Source organism: Myotis myotis, unplaced genomic scaffold, assembly GCF_014108235.1.
Source record: "Myotis myotis isolate mMyoMyo1 unplaced genomic scaffold, mMyoMyo1.p scaffold_m19_p_15, whole genome shotgun sequence".
Taxonomy (NCBI): Eukaryota; Metazoa; Chordata; class Mammalia; order Chiroptera; family Vespertilionidae; genus Myotis; species Myotis myotis.
This window is the reverse complement of record NW_023416319.1, coordinates 7636607-7662818: the sequence shown is the minus strand read 5'-3', so window position 1 is coordinate 7662818 and position 26212 is coordinate 7636607. Positions and strand designations below refer to the sequence as shown.

The following is a 26212-nucleotide window of genomic DNA, read 5'->3' as shown; positions in this document are numbered from 1 at the left end:
TTTTTATACTTACAACTCAGCATTTTATGAATTGATTTATTCTTCACTGGAAGTGTTACAATTTGCTCTCAATTTGAAAGGTTAGAATTAATTATAATGAAGCACTAAGGATTGATAATTAGAATTTGAAATCAAAATGTCAGTATGTTATTGTGAAGCTAGATGAATGGGCTAAAAATTTCATTAATGTATCAATCACCAATCTTAAATACCACAACACAAGTCTAAGGATAAATAACACTGTCTTTTAAGTTATGCATTAATTTTTTTTGTAATCTTCTAACTGGAAAACAGATCTGAATTATAATAATTGCTATTAGTAACTGATAATAAGTGCTATTAGTAACACTGACAAATAATGTGGTAGATCTTGGTGATGGATTACGTTTACCTCTTGAGGAATGTATACATGTAACTACTAATAATTGATTGCTCTGTAGTATCATTTAGGTGGGGAATGTCTGGCCTGCGATCTATGTACTAGTGTAAGGCCCATGAAATCATTTGGTCTGGCCCTGCCAAGGCATTAAATGTTTGACCAAATATAGCAGGGTAATTTTTGAGTTGATAATTTTGTATGACCCGTGAATGATGTTAAAAATATCCAAATGACCATTGGCAGAAAAAGGTTCCCCACCCCTGAATATATATGAGAAAGAGAATATTTTAATGATATACCTTTACATAAACTAAATACAGTTATTCTCATCTTTATTTCAAACATCTTTTATGTTAGAGCAGTGAGTAATTAAATAGTCGTGTCTTGCCTGGCCAGGATCGCTCAGTGGTTGGGTGTCGACCTATAAACCAGGAGGTCCTGGTTCGATTCCCAGTCAGGGCATATGCCCAGCTTGCAGGCTCTATCCCCAGTGTGTGATGTGCAGGAGGTAGCCAACCAATGATTCTCTCTCATTATTGATGTTGTTACCACTCTCACTTACTCTCTGAAATTACTAAAAATATATTTTAAAAAATAGTCATGTCTTTCAATATGCATACAGAAATCCACAGGCAAAATATCAATGGCTCTAATTCATTAAAAATCCAATCCTTTTATACTATGCTATTTCTATCTAAATGATTTTTATCTTAATTTCTATAGAATGAGTTGCTATATAATATAATTTTTCCAAATAAAAATGTGAGTGTCATGTTTTTACTATGCTAGCAAGCAATATACAGACATAATGGTTTAAACAAAAAGGGAGGGAGATAAAGAAGAACAATGAGGATATTTTATCTGAGTTGATCATATTATACCCATGTGTTAAAGTCCAAGACCTATTTCCTAACATGCCTGCTCTGAGAGAAATTGAAATGGATCAGTGGTGGTTTGGATTGTCATTCTGTAAATGTATGATGCTGTGGTTTTTCAGAAATATTTTTCACACAGACCCTTTAATTGAGAGGCAAAAGTTCAGAGAGCAGTTATGCAGATTTGGCTTTGCATATTTGATTCTAGGAATGTACATTTTCAGCATGGTACTCATAGAATTAAATGCACAGCTGCCAAAACTGTTAATGAGAACTGCAGGCTTAATTCAGCGCTCCCCTGGAAATATGTCCTTTCCTCCTCCATGTAGTCAATCAAAAAATTCATTAAGAAATGCTCTTACTTGCTTTTTATTTTCAAGGTACAATAAGAGGATATTTTAGCCCAATGAAAATGAATGTTTAAGTAACACATTTCAGGAATAAATACTGACTTTTGAAGTTCATTTTGCGAAAATTTATTTTATGAAACATAAAACTCTTTGAATGTGGCTGTAGCATTTCAAGCATTTTCATTTCTGTGCTTGCAATTATTATGCAAATATTATTGCTATTGCATAAGACCCTTGTCATGAATTTCTTTGTAATGGAGCAAGGTTATTGAGCACTATTTTTAAAATAGATGTCTCTACCAGCCCTGCCTCACCCCTCTTCCCCTCTGGCCATCACCACACTGTTGTCTGTGTCTATGTGTTATACATATATGTTCTGTGACTCATCCCTTCACTTTCTTTCATCCAATCTCCCTTACCTCTTCCCCTCTGACCTCTGTCAGTCTGTTCCAAGGGGGACCAGAATGGGGATACCTGTAACAGTGTCAAAAATAAAAATAAAGTTAAAATTTTTTTGAAATGGAAAATAACATAGACGTATCTATGACAGTATTATTCTTAAGACCTGAAGATAAATTGCTGGTGATCAAAGATTAAACAAATGCACCCACCTTTTTGTTTTCCCTAAAGTGCCAGAATTAAAGATGTTTACCCAAGTGCTTTAAATCAATTTATTTGATATTTTCAGGCCATGCAGGTGGTAGTAAATGTGAAACAGGACTTGTACTCAGCTTTCTTCTGTAGCTGTCACTGTGATGGTGTCATAATGTTTAGAGATGTGCTCTCTAACTGTCAGCATTTATTACAGCTCAGTGATGCGTGAGAAAGGCTGAGGGACATTGTCTTCTTGCTCTGCTAAATGTACTAATGTGGTGATGATATTTCCCAATGACTTTTTACTCAAGGTCAAAATAAGGAGATTTACCTGTATTTTTTCAACTATTTGTTTATTAATCAATATTTTCCATCTTATCCTATTAAGTTTATTAGTTACTTTTCTAAATTTTGAGGCAAATAAGTAGTTTAACGTTTAAGTAGAGAACATTGAAAAAATTACTTTTAGCTTTTGTCTGGTTTACTTTACCAGGGATTATTTTTTTATATATATTTTTTATTGATTTTTTACAGAGAGGAAGGGAAAGGGATAGAGAATTAGAAACATCGATGAGTGAGAAACATCGATCAGCTGCCTCCTGCACACCCCCTACTGGGGATGTGCCCGCAACCAAGGTACATGCCCTTTACCGGAATCGAACCCGGAACCCTTTGGTCCGCAGGCCGAGGCTCTATCCACTGAGCCAAACCAGTCAGGGCGGGATTATTTTTAAATTTAATTGGTTGGGTGATGTAAGTTTACTGATACGAGGGGACTCTTGCTGAGGATTTAAGTTATTTAATTAGCAATTAGTGCTTAAGGGGAATGCATGTCAAAATTACGGAATCCAAGGTTAGTTCTATTTTTTGGAAATTATCAATTTTGATTATATACTTAAGCAGCATTCACAGAATAAGACTATTTTCATTGTAATATTTCAAATTAATGAAGATTACCATGAAGGGAAAATAAATATGCTCATTTAAATTTGTTTTAAAATTTCAGATATAGAGATGATATATAAATGTAGAGTTTTAAAACATAAATGTAGAGTTTTAAAACATAAATTCTCTACAAATAGCACAGTATATTTTCAAAGGACTATTTTACTATGTAGATCCTGATACAATGAAATAGTGAAAGAATAGCTTAATAAGGTGGAACTGATTAGATTGGACATTTGTATTCCTCTGTGGGTGTTGTTTAATTGTCCATGAGATTGAGTTGTTAAGAAAGCAGATTAATATAAGTAACATAAAGAAGAAAAATAAGAACATTGGACAAATTTTCCTTTGAATGTACAATTCTTAATTATAGGTTGCATTTTTGGGCTTGTGAAATATGTGTACTTCATTTGGAAAGAAATTTTAATTTTACTTGTATCAGGTTGTTTATGTTCTATTTCACAAATCATTTGTTGGCTTTTATAAAAATAAAGCATTTAAAAAAAACAGGAGGACATAATAGAAAGTACATATTGATAGAAGGGCTATGGAATAGCCTTTTAGGATTATATAATTCAGTAAGTTTAGCTTATGTCTTAATCAATTTAGGTATACTCATGAAGGATTTCTGGCTACTGTTTTTCAAGTATTTATATTCTAATACACATCTATATATATATAAAAGGCTGTCCGACCGGTAGCTATGGCATGCAGTGACCACCAGGGGGCAGATGCTCAACACAGGAGCTGCCATGACATACACTGGCCATTTAAAAATAAACAGCACTACGGACCTGGCACTGACAGACCAACACTCAGCTTCCCTCAAGTGAGATACAGGCCCCACCACTACCCCAGAGTGAGACCTCACCAAATTGCAGCCAACACTGCCAAGACCCCATGGCACAAAATGCAGCTCACAGCCCAGCCCAGCCCAGAAATGGTCTCTGTGGGCGCCGGCTAATGACGTCAAGTAGCAACGTCCAGCTTTCTCTCCCTAGCGACCAGCCTCCTTGGAGTTTCTTTAGCCCAGGAATCCAACTTGCTTTATAGCCAGATGCAAACATTTTACAGTTTAACCAAATGTTTGTGAAGCGTTTTCCCGTGCCTCATCTCATTTGATCCTCACAGAATTCCTGGAGTAGGTAGATAGGAGACTCGGTAGAATCCTGTTTTCTTTTCATTAGCAAGACATGAATAGTGATATTAAAATATTTCTTCTAATTAATTTACTTTCAGTGTGCACGAATCCATGCACCGGGACACTAGTATTTATATAATGAAGGAAGAAGTGTCATATTTATCACATGATATTTTATTGATTTCAAAAAGTACAGTTTTAAATAGCTAAATGGTGTGATATTATGTATTTACTTAAACACCCTTAGTTACCATCTAATTCATATAAACATAATTAACTTTTGGTTAACATTAATTAATGTTGTTTGAATCATATTTTGTAACTTAGGAAAATGTTTTATCCCCACATCAGGGCCTGTGATACAGGGATTTCTGTTGACAGGATGTGTTGATGAGAGCAAACTTTCCATAGGATTTTTAAGTACTAGGTAAAACTTCTGAAAATTTCTTAAAAGCATCAAAAAACTAAACTGACAACTTCAGTTTTTGGAGACTTTCATGAGAGCTATATTTTCCAAACATATGGTTCCAAAACTTTGTCTGCACCTGCACCCTGGCTGTCTCAGTTACTATTCTACACTTGCTCCTCGCCCCAAAGAAGTACCTAACATATTTATTTATTAAATAGCTTAAAAAGTATGAAGATACTCACCAGTAGCTTAACAAGTATTTTTAACCCTATGACTTACTACCTGTTCAAAAAATACACACAAGAGGAAAAGATTTCATTCTTAACTAACCCCTATCACTTGGGATGTATCTGTCTGTGGGATACTTCACAGCTTTTCAACCTTGGATTCAGATCAAACTGTACAGACTCCCTGTTCCATCTTGATTTCTGTGGTCCTGCCTTTATCAGAGCAACTGCTGAAAATTCAGCCTCAAAAAATGTGACAATATCGACGGAATGCAGCACAACCTAGTGTTGAAGTTGGGATCTACTTGAAACAATCATTTATGCAATGTATCTAGAACTGATATCACCGTATAGACATTTATTATTTGGTGCAAGTTTTGCTTGTTGGATTCATATTCTAACAATCATTATTTACTCTACCATTTGTAGTATTTTCCACTTTGTGGTACCAGAATTGAGGCTCAGAAGTTAGTTGCTATGTCCCTGACTTCCCAGGACTCCATTCCTGCTTCTGAGAGCAATTTAATCTGGAAGAATTGAGGCTGTGGATGCTGAGGGAAACGGAGATGACCCTGTATGCTTGTATTTTCTACCTCAGAGAACAACCTCTTGCAAAGGAGACTTCAGTGTCCCTAGATCAAAGCCCCTCAAGCAGCCCCAACTTGTCCTCTGTATAAAGACTATGGTCCTTATTTCTAGTAACTGATCCCCACACCTTCCCTCTCACCTCCTGAATTTGTCCCAGCCTGCCTTTCAGAGCAAATATCTTATTCATAATTTCTACCACATGGTATTTCTCCATTCCAGTTGAGACTAGTAATGACCTGAAACAAGGTACCCAACAGCATTGAACCCTTCTTAATTAGGTTGGATTTATATTATTCAATAGTTACGGAGACACACACACATTACACTACTTTTTGTTAAGAACATATTGATTATATTTAAGGAAAACTTAAACATGATGACTTTTACAACCTATAAATTGTGGGTTGAATTTTTCCCCCAGTGTTTGTTGTTTCAGGGGGGAATAAAAAGGATTAGAAATAATTATCCTTTAAGTTTCTCAGTAGCCAAAGCAGCATAGGTTTATTTGAAACATCAGCTGTTCTGGTAATTATCATACTTAGAGTTAACAGTAATTTAACTCAAATAATTTATTTTTGGTCTCTATACTGCTTAAGCATCTGTCTGTGGATTAGGTTTTATAATGTTTCAATATGTTCTTGTTCGTGTTTGGCATATTTGGTTCTGTTACAATAATGAGATAAGGCCATAGATTTTCTAAGCAGTCCTCAGACAATATTCAATACACTTATTCCCTTAGGCAGCAAATTATTTTAAGTTGTTCTCAAATTACTTTAAGTTATTCATATTTGATACTAGCAGTGAACTTACAAATCAGTTTCTAAGAGTGGGCAAAATAAATTAAGTCCAAATTGAAACAAAAATAAGTGAATTGTCACAGAGGAAAATATTTTGTTACTGATTTATAGATATAAAAATATTTCCCTAGCATAATTTATGACATTATTTTGGGCTTACATACATGAATAAGAGGAACTCTGTCATCTAGCATCTATATATGAGTCATTTCTCATATAGAAATCAACAAATATGGTGCAGAATTCTCACGATTAGCCATTCTTGAAAATCCTTGGCACATATGTTTCATATCCTGATGTTTAACATGTTTCTTACCTTCATATAACTTCCATATTTTATGCTTTGCTGATTAGGCAGATAAATTAGGAGATTAAAAATTTTAATTAAGTGAAATTTATTATAATTAACCATTTTTAAGTAAACAATTCAGTATCTTTTAGAGATCTTTTAGAGCTTTCTCCAGGATTTGTATTCACCGCCTCTAGGTAGCTATAAAACTTTTCAACACCAAAAAAGTAAAACCGTGCACCTATTAAGTAATTGTTCCCCATTGTCCCCTCCCTAACCACCAGATTCCTGGCAGCTACCCACTTAAGTTGTCCCTTGGATTTACCTATTATGAATATTTCATATAAATGTAACTACAACTTTTGTGTCTGGCTTCTTTCACTTAGCACAATGTTTTCAGGATTCATTCCAGCTATATCCTGTGTCAGTACTTCATCGAATGTGCATACCACAGTTTGTTTATCCATTGATGGACATTTGGACTGCTTAATTCCTCCAATAATAAACATGTCTCTCAGGATGGTTGAGGGATCTCAAAGTCATTTTTCTTTTATTTTTATTTTTTTTTAAAATATATTTTATTGATTTTTTACAGAGAGGAAGGGAGAGAGACAGAGAGCTAGAAACATCGATGAGAGAGAAACATCGATCAGCCGCCTCCTGCACATCCCCCACTGGGGATGTGCCCGCAACCCAGGTACATGCCCTTGACCAGAATCGAACCCGGGACCCCTCAGTCCGCAAGCCGACGCTCTATCCACTGAGCCAAACCAGTTTCGGCTCAAAGTAATTTTTAAAGAATAGGTATCAGAAGTTTCAACGATCACTCTGTTCATATTCCCCTGTTCAAAATTTAAATACTGGTTGCATAGGATTCTTATAAATACACTAGAGGCCCGGTGCACAAAAATTTGTGCACTTGGGGGGAAGGGGGGGCCCTCAGCCCGGCCTGTGCCCTCTCACAGTCAGTCTGGGACCCCTCGGGAAATAACGACCTGCTGGCTTAGGCCTGCTCCCAGGTGGCAGAGGGCAGGCCCAATCCTGAGGTGCAGCCCCTGGTCGGGCTCAGAGCAGGGCCGATTGGGGAGTTGGGGTGCCACCCCCTGTCATGCACAGAGCAGGGCGGATTGGGAGGTTGCGATGCCACCCTCAGTGGCAGGGCCGGGCTCAGGGTAGGGCCGATTGGGGGTTTGGGGCACCGCCCCCTGTCACACTCAAGGCAGGGTCGATGGGGAGGTTGCAGTGCCACCCTCTGTCACGCACAGAGCAGGGCCAATCAGGGGGGTTGGGGCTCTGTACCCTGTCATGCACAGAGCTGGGCCCATCAGGGGGTTGGGGAGCTCCCCCCTGTCACTCACAGAGTAGGGCCGATAGGGGAGTTGGGGCACCGCCCCCTGTCACAAACAGAGCAGGGCAGATCAGGGGGTTGGGGCGCCGCACCCTGTTACACTCAGGGCAGGGCCGATGGGGAGGTTATGGCTCTACCCAGTCACACACAGAGCAGGGCCCGTTGGGGGGGAGGGGGTTGGGGCACCTTCCCCTGTCCCGAACAGAGCAGGGCAGATAGGGAGGTTGTGGCCCCACCCCCTGTCACACACAGAGCCTCAGGGCGATCAGGGGGTTTGGGCGCTGCCCCCTGTCATGCTGATCCTGGTGCCGGGAGGCCTCGCGGCTCCGCTGATCCTGATGCTGGGAGGCATATTACTCTTTTACTATGTAGGATAGAGGCCTGGTGCATGGGTGGGGGCCGACTGGTTTGCCCTGAAGGGTGTCCTGGATCAGGGTGGGGGTCCCCACTGGGGTGCCTGGCCAGCCTGGGTGAGGGGATGATGGCTGTTTGCAGCTGGTCACACACCCTTCAGGGTGGGGATCCCCACTGGAGTGCCTGGCCAGTCTGGGTGAGGGGCTGATGGCTGTTTTCAGGCTGGCGGGTGACTGAAGCTCCCAACTGCTCCTTTTTTTCTTTTTTATTCTGGGCCAGCTTTAGCTCTGAGGCTTGGCTCCAGCTCTTAGGCCTCCACTGCTGAAAGCAGGTATCTGGTTTGTTTGGGTTCTATAATCGAAACATTGTATCAACTCCAGCTCTGAGATCCCGGCTGGCTGAAAGCAGGTTTCTGGGGTTTTGTTTAGCTTCTATATTTGTAACAATGTTCCAAACTGCAAGCTCAGAGGCCGGCAAGGCAGGCGGGGAACATTGGAGTCCTCCGTCACTGAAGCAAGCAAGCCTCATGTTAACTTCAAGCTGCCTGGCTGCCGGCCGCCATCTTGGCTGGCAGTTAATTTGCATATCGCCCTGATTAGCCAATGTGAAGGGTAGCGGACGTACGGCTAATTACTGTGTTTTCTCTTTTTTAGATAGGATGCTTAATTATGCAATCCGATATTTGTCTAAAATCCAGGGAAAATACCACCATATTTTTATGAGTGAGATAAAGAAAGCAAAGAAAATTAATGCCTGATTATTTTTCTGTGATCTTCAGTGAGTAAGCAAGTTGCCTTTACATATGAACTTCTTATCTGTTAAACTAAAAATAAAAATAGAGATCAGAAAGCATTTGAGAGCTTGTAAAGTATCTTTTTGACATAGGAGAGCAACTCTTTCTCATTCACTTAAATATGTTACTGATTTTATTTATCTTATCAAGCTGTCTACTTATACATGTTGTGATATTTTTGGTATACCTTGAGAATGACAAAAAACCATTAATATGAATGGAATATTTATCTAGTGATGGAATATGCTCCATTATTTATTTGTTATTTAATATACTAGAAAACCCTAGTATGTAGAGAATATTGAGACTATATAAACTTAATTTTTTGATAAGCCACAATATATAAATAATTTAAAACCAAATCTTAAAACACCAAGTTAATATTATAAATACAAATCCTAGGCCCTAAAGCTAAAATTTCAAGAGAAAGTCGTCTTGTCCATTATTCATTGCAAAAATGCACGTATTTTTAATGGGAAAACCACTTTTATCATGAAAAACAGAAGATGTGTGAGATGCCTGTTTTGCCTATGCTAATAACTATTTTTATCACTAAATAAGCTTGTAGATTTGGTTGTTTTGGGACTCATCTGGGACATTGTTTTTTCTATTTGTATGATTTTGGTCTATAGATTTACATTATTAGGAAGCAAACTTAATTCTTTTCTTCCATAGGACTTTAGAGTCATTTCAAAGGCATGAGTTGAAATGGTTTGGTAGCAGAGTATATAGCCATGGGTTCTGACTAAAAAATAAGCTCAGTAAATATTACTAATAAATGATTACTTGCATTTGTTTCTAAGATAAATAGAAGGGATACTAGTAAATTAGTGTTGAGCCCCAAGCCATCCTATTTAGGTGTGTGACATATGCATTTTAAAGTTATAAATATTACAAGTAGGAGCGATTATGTTTTCTTCTATTAACACTTTGGCAACAAGTCCTTTATATTCTAGAAATAATCAAACATAGAGATCGTGTAGTACTTTGACACTACTGATGCCTTAGGACATGAGTAATGAGAGAAGATCTATATTTGGTATTAGCTGTGGGTAATATAAAAAATGTTACCTTTATTGTCTTTTTTTTTTTTTTTATAAATCTATCCTCAAATCCTCAAATCTATCATCATTACCATAATACTAAAAAGGAGGGTGGGGTTAGTATGATATGTAATACCTTGATAATGAAATATTAATGATATTAAGAACTGAAAATTAAAATTACTATTTATGAAAAAATCAGCCAAACTAAATTTATCCCATAAAACACATTAAATATTTTCAACATTTGATATACACATATAACATGATTATTATGCACTTTTATTTTCTTTGCCAAATTATCCTTACCATTTTCTAAGTCACTGCAGTGACACAGATTTTCCATTTTATGCTACACAGTAGCAATTCATTAGTGTTTATAATGGCACTTGAATTCAATCAACCATATTAAACACTGACCTATTTCCAGGATTTTTCAAAGAATAGTGATACATATATTTGGATTTTGATACTTAGACTCTGGAAAAAATAATTTATGGATGATAAAATTCATACTGGAACAGTGAGTTTAATTGACCACCAGACTTACAGTAAGCAAATAAGATGTCAAAAATCTGTATAATTTAGTAGTCCATTAAGCCTAATGTAGTTATATTCCACACAAACCAAAGGATTTGAACAGAATTGTATTATAGATAATCATCATCAATTTTTACTCTCTAATAAAATTTAGAAAAGTGCTTAACCTAAAAGATTATAAAACTACTTGATTATTTTACTGTATACCAGAAATCGTTATGCTCAAAGGTTTAAAATGTAGATGCAATTGATCAATTCTAGAGAGATTATACATCCAAATTTGAAAAATATAATTATTATTTATTAAAACATCTTTTCATGATATTTTAGACAACTATTTCTTACGTGGGACATAAATATCATCTATAATAATAAAAGTGTAATATGCTAATTAGACTGGATTACCTTCCGGACGAAGCCGGGGCTGTGAGAGCTGAGGCATGAGGCCTCTAGTTAACTTTATAAGAAGAAAGTAATGGATTGGACTATATTAAAATTATTAAGATTAATAACCTCTCTTCATCAAAATACATGATTAAGATAGTAAAAAAAAATAAGGTACAGAATGAGACTATATATTTTCAATGCATAAATCTGGTAAATGACTCATATTCACAACATGTAAAGAACTTTTTACAAATCCATTAAATAAGATAGTTTGCCCAGTAGAAAATGGGTTAAAAAAGAAAAATTTGAAAGATACTCAACAAAAGAGGATATCCAAATACCCATAAGCATATGTAAAATTTTTCCGTTTCATTAGTCATTAGGGAAATGCAAAATAAAACTATGAGATGACCCTGCACATTAACCAAATGGCTTGAATGGAAAAGGTAGACAGTACTAATTGTGATGGAAGCGTACCAGTTGAAATTCTTATTCAGTGCTACAAGAGTGTGGATTGCTACACCTCCTTTGGATAACTGTCTGGCAGTATCTATGGAAGCTGAGCACATGCATACCTTATGACTGATACATTCCACGCTTAGATATACACCCAGTATAGCAGTTGGCAAACATCAGTTTGGTGAAAATGCATGCAAGAATGCTCATAACAATTAGTAAAACCTGGTACTCAGGTCATCAGGCACCCATCAATAGTTAGAATTTTTTAAGTTAAAGTTATGGTATATTCCAACAGTGGCACACATAGGAAAGAAAACGAGTGAACCGCTACAATTCCATATAACAATATATGTGAATTTTATAAGTGTAATGACCACCAAGGGGGAAACAAACCCAGAAACATAAATACTCTATGATTCAGTTCATTTAAATTTAAAGAAGACAAAACTAGTTCATATGTTATGTCGGGTTCGTTGCTGTCTGTTTAAGGGCAGTGTTTCCTGGAAGAGGAGTAAAGGGGGTCCTAGGGTGCTGCCACTGTAGGGTTTCTTATTCTGGATCCTAGTTACATAGGTATGTTCAGGCTTTGTTTGGAAAATCCATTGAGTGGCATACTTAGAAGTTATGGACATTTCTATACTGTCTGCTTTAATAAATAATTTTAAAAAGTATTTGGTATGGACAGGTGACCAGCAAACAGGATCCAGTCACAACAGGGAGACAATTCTAGAAGCTTCTTTTCCTCTGGGGTTTCAGACTCTCTTCCTCACACAGAGACCTGGAGGCAGCCTAGAGACACCACTAGTAAGATATCACCATGTCCTTATTCCACAGAGAGGTGTGGGGCCGAGTGTGGGAAATCCTTCCACCTCCTCAGCTCTACTAGCTGGTACCAGGGGAGACCCCAGAAGCACCACATACGCCATACAGACCCAAAATGTACATTGATATTTTTTAAATAATGGCTGCTGTAGCATGAAAATTTGTGTCTGTCAGGCCTGTCTGGGATCCTTTATTAGTTAGATAATGTAGTAATGCGCCCAGATGGCATGGCTCAGTGGTTGAGCATCAACTTCTGAACCAGGAGGTCATGGTTTGATTCCCAATCAGGATACATACTTGAGTTACGGGCTGGATCCCCAGTGTGGGGTGTGCAGGAGGCAGCCGATCGATGATTCTGTCTCATCATTGATGTTTCTGTCTCTCTCTCCATCTTCCTTCCTCTCTGAAATCAATAAAAATGTATTTTAAAAAATAATGTAATAATGCAAATTTTAGTAACCAAAGGAATTTGTTTTTCTCTCATGGACCAGTTTCATGTAGACACCCTGCCAGTAAAGTATTTCTCTCCAGGACCCTTCCTCTCCCATCTGTGGCTCCCTATTCCCTGATCCGCAGAGCAGAATGGTGAATATATGATGGAGAAGGCACACCTGCTTCTTTAAAACATTGGCCTTGAATTGATACACATCCTCATCTGCTGCGTTTCATTAGCATGAAATAGTAATAAACTGCCCTACAAGAGTAGTTTCATCCATTAGTGGATAGCCAGTCATCTCTGGCACAGACTTTTCTAAGGTAGTTTATCACTTTAGGTCTTTTCTCATTATGTGGCCCTGCAATTGGGTACATTAGCAAGTTTGGTGAAATTTTGTTTTAATTCAGTGAAGCCCCAAAACAGCAACCACCACACTTTGTATAGGACATTTATTTTGTGTAAGTTCTCGTAGTGCAAAGAGTTTTTCTAGCATGCAAACCAGGGCTGTGTTTGCCTCTAGCATCTACCACTCTCTCCTCGTGTGACCTTGGGGAAATCATTTAACCTCTCCCACCCTGTATCTCCTCATTTATAAATTGAGGGGGTGTTAGATCTGCAAAGGTCCTTTCAATGTTAAAATTCTACAATATCTGAGTTATGCAAATTTTAAATGTGAATAGTGTTATTTTTGTTTCACTTATTTATTTGTTGCCTTCATTTAAATGAAATATAATGTCATTATCATTTCAAGTCCATTGTCCTCACCAAAAGAGCAAAGATTTTGTATTTGTATTTATTCATGCCTAGTTAAATTTAACAGCAACATGAAATAAATGATTACCTGCTTGGATATAATTTTATAATAAGGCCTCTGAAGGTCGTTTGAAATACTGCGCTAATTAATGTTTTATTTCCAGCCTTCCTTAATTATTCCAGCCAGATGGTCCTTTATTTATGTTATTGCTAGAGGTTTCCAGCTGAGGTTGTTTGATTGTTGAAGAAAAATATGTGATGGCACCATAAGATAACTGTAATTGAATTGTTAGGTATGTTAGAGCATTTGAGCCTTCTGTCCCAGTTCCATCCACATCTGGGAAATAAGTTTGTTAACAAAGCACTTTGACACCTCCTCTGACACCCGAGTGAAGATTCTGAATGTGTAGCAGAATTCACATGGGAAGATGACTCTGCATTTTATTGTAAAAGGAGGCACTTTGCAACTATCTCTCTGTGCAAAATTCATTTTGTGAATGATAAAAAATAAACTTTGCAATAAGTATACTTTTAAGGACATGATCTGTTTTCCAGTATCCTAATAACTTCAGGAATAAGCTGTTCCATTAAGGTCAAATTTAAAATTTGTGCAGATTAACCACCATTTAGGAAGCATTTAAATGGAATTTTTATGGCACAGAACTTCAAAAGCCTAAATGAATTATCAGCTGAATAGATAGTCCAATAAAAGAAACAGACTTGAAGTGGAAGATAAAAGTGATAAAGTGACAGTAAATTAGAGAATAGAACTTAAAGCTCCATTGTTATGAAGAACAACAATAGACCTCCTGAATTATCTATGTTTCTTTAGAAAGTATCTCTTCTCCTTCCTTCACTTGTGAGTTTTAGAATTACTAAATAAATTAATAGCATTTGAGCTGGAAGCTTCTATCAGCCAAATTACATAAGGAGCCTTATTAACATGGCCATTGGCAACTTAACACTGGACCATTTTCTTCCAAGTGAACGTGATTTCATTATTGTAGTACTTAAGCTGTGCACATGCAGAATAAATCAGTTCAATGACCTTCTTCCCAACATGTTCAAAGACTTTGAAACCTTAGAGTATGCAGAGCAGATGCAATCGGCCATTGTTGTCCAAACGTCTTGGTAGTTCAGTCTATATGCTATTTGTTCATGTCATGGAGGCTGTGTTTTCTTGTCTTTGCTGCTCATGATTTATATGTAAATACAGTTTTATTGTTCAGAAGACTATTTTCTTTAAATCAAGGTACTGTTTGAATATAACATACTTAATATATTCATTATTAACGATTAAAGAGGTATCAAATCGGAGAACATTATTTGATACTTAATGAAATGGTCAGAGCAAACCAATTAAGGAATTCCCAATAGAATGTATATACATGCATACGCACAGATATTCGCTTGAATAAAATATTGACTGGATTTAAAACGATTTTTTAAGAAACTAAAGAGGAAAGTAGACTATAAAGGAATTGGATTGTTGTTATGTCTTCTTTTTTATTTTTCTGTTATTTTTCTTTGTTTGCCAGTTAAAATGAAATGGCATACTTAAGTCAGCCACTTTAAAAGCACTGAGTGCTGCTTCCTAGAGAACTGGAGTAATGTTTGGGTGTTTCCTTATTAACTTGTCCCCCTTTCTGCCTTTTGGTTAGTTGGTTATTCCCACCTGGGTACTTTCTCTCTGTGGTAAGTAGGGTTTTGGAACCAATCAGTGAAGCAAGTCTCCTGATGTGTTACCCTGAGCCTTTGAATCTGACCTCGTGGAACACATGCTAAGAATCTCCACATGTGCCTCAGTAACTGTACTTAGTTCCAGGCTGAGGGAGGTCAGCAGGACTGTTGTCTTGGCTTGCCATGGAAAATCACTGAACCACAAATCCTTACTTCAGCTATTGGCTACCAGCTGGTTTTTAAGGGGAAGACCGATGTTCCCAAAGTCAGCATGAATGAAAAGAAAAGGTGTGTTTGGAAAGGTGGCCAGCACATTCATGAAAGTCACAGATGATGAAAAATTAGATAGGGGGACCTTTACATAGGCATCTCGCTAGTAATTATTAAATGTGCTTCTGTTGGGGTTTATTGAGAGTATGAAATGGTACCTTTGGCCAATTTGCTTTATTTTGAAGTTGACTTCTCTAGTTCTCTTGCCATTTACCAATGGTTGGTTAGTGCTGAATTTATCCCCCTTCTTTATGGCAACAGTGTGTAAGTACTGCACATGGAAGTTATAATTGGCCGACCAAATGATACTAGAAGGAAATAGACGTTTCGTATCGACTCTTTAGTTATCTACTTTGTGATCATGAAGAAAACTACGGTTTTCTTGTTTAAAGGATTTATAAAATAGTTTATAAGAATATTTTTTTCTAGACACCCAGGGACCATCTTGTTAACAAATTTGTTGTAGATTTTAATAAATTTATGCTACAAAGTAGAATCCTAATAATTGTTAGTAAATAATTTGCAGTTTTAGCCTTTTATATCATTTTGAATATTTTTTTAGTTTTAAAGATAGCATTTCTCTATCCAAATGAACCTGCCAGAAATCATTATTTGTTTAACATTTAACTTATAGAGTCTAAGGACATTTAGAGCATGTATATTTTGTATTTTTCTTATATATTTGAGATGGTAAAGTTGTTCATCATTCTCATTTGCTAGAAAAGAAATCACGGCATGTGATGTGAGCTAACAGGCAGGTGCCTAGAGAAGTCCTGCCCTGACCAGCAATCAGTCCTGATGCACATTTTGTCTCTAATACAGAAAACACTTTTCCCCATCGATTTGTGAAATACACCTGGCCAGTGCCAGTGAACGTGGACAGATGGCTTGCAGAATGGAAGAAATATTTAGGTGAACCAGAATAATGGAAACATGTATATAACCACACCTGGTAATTGATAATAAAATATCACTGATTTTCTTAAAGGGTAAAATCTTAAAGAGGCCGTATACTCAGGGTCTCATATATTCTAAAAGGTCAGAATAAAAGCATACTATCCTTTATACATTTTATTTTTAAGAGACTTACAGCACATATAGATTGAATATTTATTTGTAATGTTATAATTGCCTAAGCCTAAACACCATTAGATTAGAAATATTTTCTATTTGTTTATCTAAATTTTATTTTGATAAAGATAGACTTTTTCTGAATTTGTCTTATTTTCTAAATCATTGGTCACTTATTACAGATGAATTATTTATTAGGAGCTTATAGTACATGTACATTTCCCTTCAGTTTAACAAAATGGAAAGTCTATGACTACCACTTTAAATATTGTAGTTATATAGTTTCTAATTTAAAATTAGAGCAGAAGCTATTGTTTAGTCATATTTACGTAACAGTTTATACTCATCACTGCGTAAAATAATTATAACACTAAAACTGTAAACACTAAATCAATAGGTAATCTAATAAATGCAAGCAACTGAAAAACACATTTGGCTCATAAATAAAACCCTTCAGATTTATGACACTAAATTTAAAAGCTTTCATGTGCTTTTATTTTTGAGCTCCGATATATGACTTTTCAAAAATGTTCTACTGGCTGTTTACAAATATGCTTTTATATATGTGGTTATGCACGTGTAATTATTCATCTGAAATGATTACGTTCATTTATTTTGGCCATTTGTGTCTCCTCGTGGTGTTCAGTATGAGATTCACACTTATTAGCATCGAATAAAAGGCACTAAATGATGTGATCACAGTTTCATAGTAACCTCGCCCAAACTTATCACTCAATATGTTTTTCCTGCCCCAGATTCTCCCCACATTCTCCCGAAGTCATACTGGCTTTGTCCTGAAAACACCAGGATTTCTTTTTTTTTCAGATCTGTTTGCAGCTCTCTGTTTAGAATGTGTACTAATCCCTCTTACAACAATAGCAACAGTTTCCTTCTAATGCAGTGGTCGCCAACCTTTTGGACCTCGCGGACCACTGGTTGGCGACCACTGTTCTGATGGACCTTCAGCTGTGAGGTTGCATTGTCCCCTGATGATCTTCCTGGGCATATCACCCCTCAGTCTGAGCTAAGGATTTTGTGTGCTTCTCCAGCAGTCTGCACTTACCCTTGTTATGTGACATGTCACACTGTTATAAAATTGCCTATCTACTCATCCCTCTCCTTAACTCTCCTAGCTCATTGTTTGCCAAGATGATGTCTTTTTTAATCTTCATGTCTCCAAAATAATACAGCATAGTGCCCTGGTACATAGCAGGCACTTGATAAATGTTTGTTTTATTAGTATTTATCAAACAAAATCATGTATAAAGTCCACCTACAAATGCAATCTTAAATGTGCCTACGTTCACATCTTTTTATATGCATCATTTCTGGGTTTAGATAATGCATATTGAATACTAATGTTAAATATGACTATCTCTGGTCTCTTTTGTGGGACAATGAAATAGCCCAGCGTATTGTTCTCTGAAAATGTCTTTCTTTATTCTCAGAACTGAATGCAATTTATACTCTGAAACATTTTCTTCATTATCGACATTTTGTCAAAATAGTGAATATTTTTGTGATTTGCACATGGAAGAGATGGCATTGCTTTTGTAAACAAAATAAAAATCTTTGGCTTTCTAATAAGTCTGCTTCTCACTCCTGTCATTCTCATTTTCTCTTTGGCTAGTTTAAAATATTACTTGGAAAACTATTGTTTAAATATTTATAGTTGTACTTTTCATCTTTTAAGTGAAATTTTAATTTCTTGAAGTAAGAGACTGTGTTTTATGTAGCTCCTGGCATGGTGCCTTACATGTAGTTGGTGCCTTACGTGTAGTTGGCTGAGTATGAGAATTACTGACCAGGAACAATAATTTTTATTAATGCTTCAAACAAGATGTGATGAATTTAAGATGACCACGAATTCTTTGGCATTACTCAAAAAGAAAGGTGACATTTCTGGTATGTCCCCTCAACTCAGGGTGGGTTCTATGATGATTTGTCTAAACATACACTGTGGACATGACACTGCGAAGTCCCAGGCCCAGGCCTTAAGATATTGGCAGCCTCCCCGTCTTGTCTCTTAGAATGCTTGCTCTTAGAATATTTGCTCAAGGTAAGCTAGCTACCATGTAGGAAAGTCTGTATTCCCTGAGAGCACCAAGCTGTGAGGAGCTCAAGGCATGAGATAGAAAGAGGTGGTGGGGAGGGGAAGGGAGAGGGAGAGAAAGAGATACAGAGATAGAGAGATGGAGGAAGAGAAAGAGCCACCAAGAAGCAAGATAGCAGATAATGTAACTGAAAAGCCATCTTGCAAATGGAATGTCTAGTCCCAGTTCCCACAGGTGACAAGAGATGGGTCAGAGATGAACCATCTGTCCTGGTTGTTCCAAAATTCCTGAGTCACAAAATCGTGAATTTTTTAAGTATTAGTTTGTTTTAGCTACAGTGAATAACCAGAAGAAAGGATAATAGCTTTACTAGACAAGACATGGAAATTTTAGCATAGTTTAGTTTCTACTTCATGAATAAGAAGTACAGACATATATTTTCAGGGCCATTATTTTATTTTATTGACAGCCATTCATGTTGTTGAAAGTGTCTTTCCAGTTTAAAGAAGAGTGGATCATGAATATACTTTTAACATTTTTGGCGACCGTCATATGTTGCCAAAAGTTCCCTTTTATAGTTCTCAATAATTAATAAATTATTCAAATTATGTTTTGTTTCTTTAAATATTAGCATGAAAAGTATTTGAGGGGCTCTAAAGAATAAAATTTTAGGGGATAAAGTAGAATCCAAGATGACGATCTCATCTTTTACGAATTTTGTAAACACTTTCTTTCATTTGGTTTTTGTTGTTCTAACTTAATCTTACACCTTTGGGCGAGCCTAAACTATTTAGGTGGCGACAACATAAGGGAGAGCAATTAAGGCAGCACACAGCTGCGAACTGCTAGTCATCCACACCAAGGACTTCTTTCCACAAATTCATGTTTAAAATTTAAAATGATGAGCCAATATGAATGAACGAAGACTCCATTTATTTACCCTGCCAGGGAGCAGGTCCATAGAGGAACAAGAACACTTTGAGCTGCTTGGCTTAATTAAACATTTTCTTTCATTTATAACTGAAGTCCTTCACCTTGTAATTTTATCCTTTTTCTACTGCAAAAATTTCTCCCCAAATTCCTCCCTAGCTCATCGACTAAGTGGGAAAATGAGCCTGACCATATGTACTGCTGCTGCTAAATATTCTCTATTTGCACATGGGTTTTCTCATTACGGTGTTATTAGCATAAGTCGGTCCCATGACCACGAGAACTGGGAATAGCACCTCTACTGTTTGATATTAGCCAGACCGTCTGCTGTATTTGTTGATCTCCAACAGTGTTGGCTCTTATCACCCTCGTCCTTCCAAGAATGTAAGCCAGTGATTCTCTACTCCATGCCATTATAACAATTATTTTATAGTGTCCCCTTTATTAGCATGAGATGAAACTCATTACCAATATAACTTACCTAAAGACATGATTGTAGAAAATGGTAAATGCCCTAATGTAAAAGAATCATAAGCCAAGCTGGGGTGGCTCAGCGATTGAGCATCACCCTATTAACCAGGAGATCAAGGTTCGATTTCCGGTCAGGGCACATGCCTGGGTTGCAGGCTAGATCTCTGGTAGGGGCATGCAGGAGGCAATTGATCAGTGATTCTCTCATCATTGATGTTTCTATCTCTCCCTCTCCCTTCCTCTCTGAAATCAATAAAAATATTAACAAATTAAAGTTAAAAAATAAAATTGGGTTATCTTATTTAAAATAAAAGAAACATGAAAGGGAAGTAATTTATGAAAAATCAGTGTATATTTTTTATAAATGATTGTATATGTCTGTGCAATAAAACATAATGAAATAGTCAGATACTTTAATTTATTCATAGAATTACCACAAATACTGACATTGTGAGAACTGTTACATTGAATGGGAGATATGACTGGGCTGGCATTTAATGGGCAGAAGCTGGAGATTCTGACAAATAGAGGCTGTTGTATCTGTGACTCATCCATAAGAGCAGCATTACAATATAGTGGTGTGATTTTCTGAAATGGTTTGTGACTCATGGTAAAGTTAGAATCAAAGCCAAGAACAGTCTTCTCCTAAAATACATGGTACTTGCATTCACGAAATTCCATGGTTAATAACAACTGTCCAAAATGCGTACTCAGTGTTTATATAAAAATGTAGTTAGGTGTTGGGCTTAGATAGCTATTATAAACGATGCTTGGGAAGACATGGGGAAGTCATGCAGGAATCCGGACAGTTGGTGGTGGGGAAATGTCTTGTGTGTTGAAGGACCTTCAGAATCTCCAGCTTCTGCCCATTAAATGCCAGCCCAGTCATATCTCCCATTCAATGTAACAGTTCTCACAACGGCACACACCCAACACATTTCCATAAACACCCCAATGGGGTGGCACTTCTTACCAATTAAGAACTTCTTTGCCAATGTTAGCTTCGATAAGGGTTTAATCTCCAGCATTTACAGGGAACTCATACAGCTTAACAAAAGGAAGATAAACAACCTAATCAAAAAATGGGCAGCCTAAATAGGTACTTTTCGAAAGAGAATATAAGGAAGGCCAAGAGACATATGAAAACATACTCAGAGTCACTAATCATTCGAGAGATGCAAATCAAAACGACAATGAGGTACCATCTCACACCTGTCAGAATGGCTGTCATCAACAAATGACAAGTCCTGGCGAGGATGCAGAGAAAAGGGAACCCACGTGCACTGCTGGTGGGAATGCAGACTGGTGCAGCCACTGTGGAGAACAGTACTGAGTTTCATCAAATAACTAAATATGGAACTCCCATTTGACCCAGTGGTCCCACTTATAGGCATATATCCCAAGAAACTAGGGACACCAATCAGAAAGGATATATGCGCCCCTATGTTCATAGCAGCACAATTTACAATAGCTAAGATTTGGAATCAGCTAAGTGCCCATCAGCGGATGAGTGGATTAAAAAACAGTGGTACATCTACACAATGGAATACTATGCTGTTGTAAAAAGGAAGGCACTCCTACCATTTGCAACAGCATGGATGGAGCTGGAGAGCATTATGCTAAGCAAAATAAGTCAGTCATAGAAAGATAAATATCACATGATCTCACTCATTTGTGGAATATAATGAACAACATAAAAACATAAAAACAGATACAGAAACAGAGAAGCATTGATCAGACCATCAAACCTCAGAGGGAAGGCAGGGGAGGGTGGAGGTAAGGGGGAGAGATCAACCAAAGGACTTGCATGCATGCATATAAGCCTAACCAATGGACACAGACACCAGGGGGTAAGGGCATGAGTGGGGGCGAATGGGGGGATAAGGACACATATGTAATACCTTAATCAATAGAAAAAAAAACTAAACTAAAACTGTAAAAAAATGCTGTTTTACATAAAATTTCCTGTGTCAGTTAAATACTATGCATTCTTATGAAAGCCACAATAAAAATTGCACTACTTAAAAAAAAAAAGAACTTCTGCTTTAAACACATCATTTTCATCTTGCTGACAATACATGATTCCTGAATTCTCTGGGTTAACATATATAATTTCTTCTAACTAAACATAACACAAAATGTTACCAAACTTATGTAATGACATAATTAATTCTTTCCTCTTACCAAATAAATACATACAAATTTCATCCTTTTAATGCTATACCTTTAAGGTGAAATTACTCATTTTATTCTCAATTTAGACTCAATTCTCCCTCTAAGTCTCTAATTCTCATTCATTCTCTCTCTCTCTCCCTCTCCCCCTCTCTCTCTCTCTCTCTCTCTCTCTCTCTCATTTATATTACAACCTTGTATGGAAAGAGCACATTTTGTGGGAGAGATGAGGATTGGCAATATGGTTGTAGACGTTCTCAACATAAAGTGATCATTGAAGTGAAGGAGAGGTTAAGATAGGGCAGGCCAGGGAGGCAAATCAGAATATCATTGTATCACATGCCAAAAAGAAGACCGTTTAAGAATGCTTTCAGAAGACAAGGTAAGGACGGAGAAAATCTCAGAGGAAGAAACAAATATAAGTTGACATCTGTAAAGATATATGTAGTAAGTATGCATGTGTGTACGTTAATGGAGGCGTCTTAGGTTTAAATGGTAATGAACACAGGGAATGATGCATTAAAGATTCAGGAAAAGGAGAATATAGATTTAGATTCATGAGAAGATAGGAGAGGAGCAATATCGTTATTATCACTTCATGTTGTTCATCCTACCAGCCTGAGCCCTGAAAAGGCAGAAGCTGTACATCTCTCTGTATCTTCAGCACGTAAAACATTAGCTAGGCAATACGAGGGTCTTCTGTATTTTAGTTGAAGGGAAAAAAGGAACAAAAGAGTTCATTCACCTCAGATCTTTTCCAAGATCCCAAGCTAATATTTCCATTCTATTCCACCTTCAAAAAATCAAACATATATATGTCTCTTGTATATTTTATCTATGTAAAAATGTATAAATTATCCATCTTGGACATTAAATAACAGCTTTGAAAGTTTTGAATTAGCATTAAGTATAATTTTAGTGTCCTCATATGCACTAAATGAAAAAAAAAGTGGTAAATGTGAGAAATGAGTTAAACCATTATGGTTAAATTTAATAAAATACAAATTGAAGAACCTATATTATTTCTACAGTAATGTCAGTTAGATATGTGACAAAGGTCTCCTCAGTATATGAGTTCCAGTAGTGGAAGTAAAATACTTATGTGAAGATAGCTGCTGATTTCTTGGCCCTGTATCTCACCTGTTCTTTTTTTATTGATTCCAACAGACTCAAGTCTGCTTCCATTAGATTAGACTGTATACCAACCACATGGTTTTCTGTCCTACAAAAATTTCAAACTTAATAAATGATCAGAAGTAACCTAGGTTCTATAATAATAAATCATGATATAGTCCATGGAGCTTTGCTTTGATGACTCAATTAAAATGAAATTTCATCTCGTTGGTGGTGGGACGTTATTTTGGTGGAAGTGTGATGTAAACTCTGCTCATTCACATGCTGCAGGTATTGTCATCCTCTCTAAGGTGTATTAAATAATCACATTCTTAAAAGTACATTTATCAATCCTTGAAATATTTTGAAATACTATCTGACTTATGAATATTGATGCTATCTCTCATAAGACAATTTTAAAACATCAAATGTAGTTATTCTTTAAATGATAAGAGAAGATAAGGTTCAACTACCTGATCATTCCAGAGATAGGATTATCAACTTGATGGTCAATTGATTTCTGTTCCTGTCAGCAGACTTGTATTTGCTCCTTTGTCCCAAACACTAGCAAGCCAATCAATGTTTGCCAAATTTACTTGTTGAAAATCTACCCTCATTGTTTGTCTTGTATATTCTTTGCCTTCTATGGATGATTATTATTAATAGTTTTCTCAGTCACCACTAGTCTAGCAAAATATCCATCATCAAATCGATTATCACAGTCCCCTGGATCCTCGGGGTGTGGGTTTGTTTGTATTATATCTTCATCTGTTCCTCATCTATTACTCTGTCAGCTGACTTATCTCTCTGAATAATTCTCCTGGCCAAGTTTTTCCCTTCATGTCTGTCTGCATCCACCCGTGATAGGGTTCCCCGTGTATTTGCTCCCCTCCCCAGGGGTTCTACATTTCTAGGTATGGGGAAGTCTGACTATACATCATCACATGTTTATACCATAGTTTCTTATGAACTTGCACCTCCGCCTCAAACTAGGGGCCGCCCCCCTACTGATAATACAAACTTGGGCCTTCTTTTCAAATGGAACTTTCTTAGTTTATTTTGTAATGCTAGTATTTTCAAGCAATTTCGGTTGCAACCTTATATAAGCCTTTACCTATACCTAATTCAGGTTCCCATCTTTAAAGAGCAATATCATCAGTCAATCTTTTCTCCTTCATTTCTGCCAAATTATATATTTGTTTTGCCAGCCAATTGCACATTAACTGACAGGCTCATTTTTGTTCCTTCGTGTTAGCTTTTAAATTTTTTTTTTAATATTAGGTTAATTTGATTTTCTTTTTCTCTTGAAATTAGGCTAAAATTTTTACTTTGAACATTTAAATTTAGATTTCAGACCAGTCATAAGCCAGTGATGACTACACCAACTGTCAGGCTTTTGAGTTCTTTTTAAAAAAATGTTAGGTTAACTTGATTTAGAATTCTGAGTTTCAACTGCCGACTACACCAACTGTCACCAGCACTCTGGCCGTGAGTATAGTCCCTGCTATAAGTCACTCGCTGTCCTGATCCTCAGATAGTATCAGGGGTGCCTGGTTGAGGCCGGGACCCTAGGGGGTCACTTGGCCCTCTAGGTTTCTGACACCAAGTAACAATAGTGCGCCAACAGAGGTGACTGTGCTGTTAACTTCACTTTTCTTACTTGCAGGTTTAATCCAAATTACAAACACATCAGAACACACACACAAGTATTGGGGGTTAACGAACAGAAAATCCAAGGTCTCAAATGTCCTGCCTGGGCTGTTCACAGAGCAGTGGTTACTGGTCACTCGGAGTCACAGAAGCCCCGGTGTCCAGGGGTCCACGTCTTGCAGGGAAGACCGATGAACTAGCTCCAGCAGCAAGGCCAAGGAATAATCAACGGTCACCAAGCCCGACACACGAGCTGTGAGCACGGCTCATTCTCAGGAGGGCGAAGAGCAAGTGTCACTGTTCCTAGTTTGCCTTTTATCTTCTCGTGGCGCTGTCTCCCTTCACCCGCACTTGTTAGATTAGCTTGTGGTCTCTGAGATTAGCCCTCAAAGTCCAAATCAAAATGTTGGGCAAAATCCATGAAGATCTTGGTCATCGTTATCAGTTATTTATATATATATGGATGGGTTGCCTCCCTTTTGCTGGCAGCCCAGGACTTGGCCCTTAGCCTCGACTGCTATGTGTTCAGATGGAGTTAGTGACCCTAACTCTGCTCTCCACAACGAGTCCTCTCACCTTGCACATGCGTTTCTGGCATTGCTCTCGCCGCAGCTGTTTGTGTCCAGCCTCTGGCTCATCTTCCGTACTACATGGCTGGTCTTCCTGGAGCTCAGCATCTTCAAGTTCAGCTTTTAAAATTCAGGGAGTGCTGCTCAACCTTCCCAGCATCTTTAACTATGGCCCTGCCTTGGCCGTGCGCTATTTAAAAAATTATATTGGCTTCACTTTTGTCCTTTGGATACACTTCTTGTACATGCATGACCTACAACATACGCATTTTAAGAAAAACCTGAAGACCCTCCTACCACCCAATGCTCATCCTCGCTTGCAGGCTGACAGGGGGAGGGGCATGCTTGACTGGCTAGAAGAAGAGCCTAGGGGTCTCACCAGAAGGCTGCCCAGCTTGGAGGCTCTTTTCAGGGGTGGATCCCTCTGGGGCTCCACCACTGCTGCTGGCGCTGCTCCTGCTGAGGGTGTGTGGGACCCCTGAGGGCGATGCTGGAGGGTTGGGCTGGGGATGGCAGTCCTTGACTCTAGGCTGGGTAGGGAAGAGGTGGTCCTTGAGTCCAGACGAGCTGGGGGAATGCCCATCCTCACTTGCAGACTGCCAGGGGGAGTGGGCGTGCTTGACTCCAGGCTGGTTGGGGAAGTGGGGATCCTTGACTCCAGGCTGGCAGGGGGAGTGGGCATGCTTGACTATGGCCGGTTGGG

General features: G+C 37.6%; 1 protein-coding gene across 5 annotated transcripts in view; it reads left to right on the top strand.

Annotated features, from left to right (window-relative positions):
- Positions 1 to 26212, top strand: part of ATRNL1 (attractin like 1) — a 453022-nt gene that overhangs the window by 203945 nt on the left and 222865 nt on the right. Inside the window, exon 28 of one of the 5 annotated variants that reach the window (XM_036335872.1) lies at positions 16200 to 20094. The exons of the other annotated variants lie outside the window; for them this stretch is intronic. Within the exon in view, the coding sequence (XP_036191765.1) occupies positions 16200 to 16220 (21 nt within the window). The 3' untranslated portion in view covers positions 16221 to 20094. Of the gene's footprint in view, positions 1 to 16199; positions 20095 to 26212 lie in introns of those variants that run through there. 5 annotated transcript variants of the gene reach the window in all.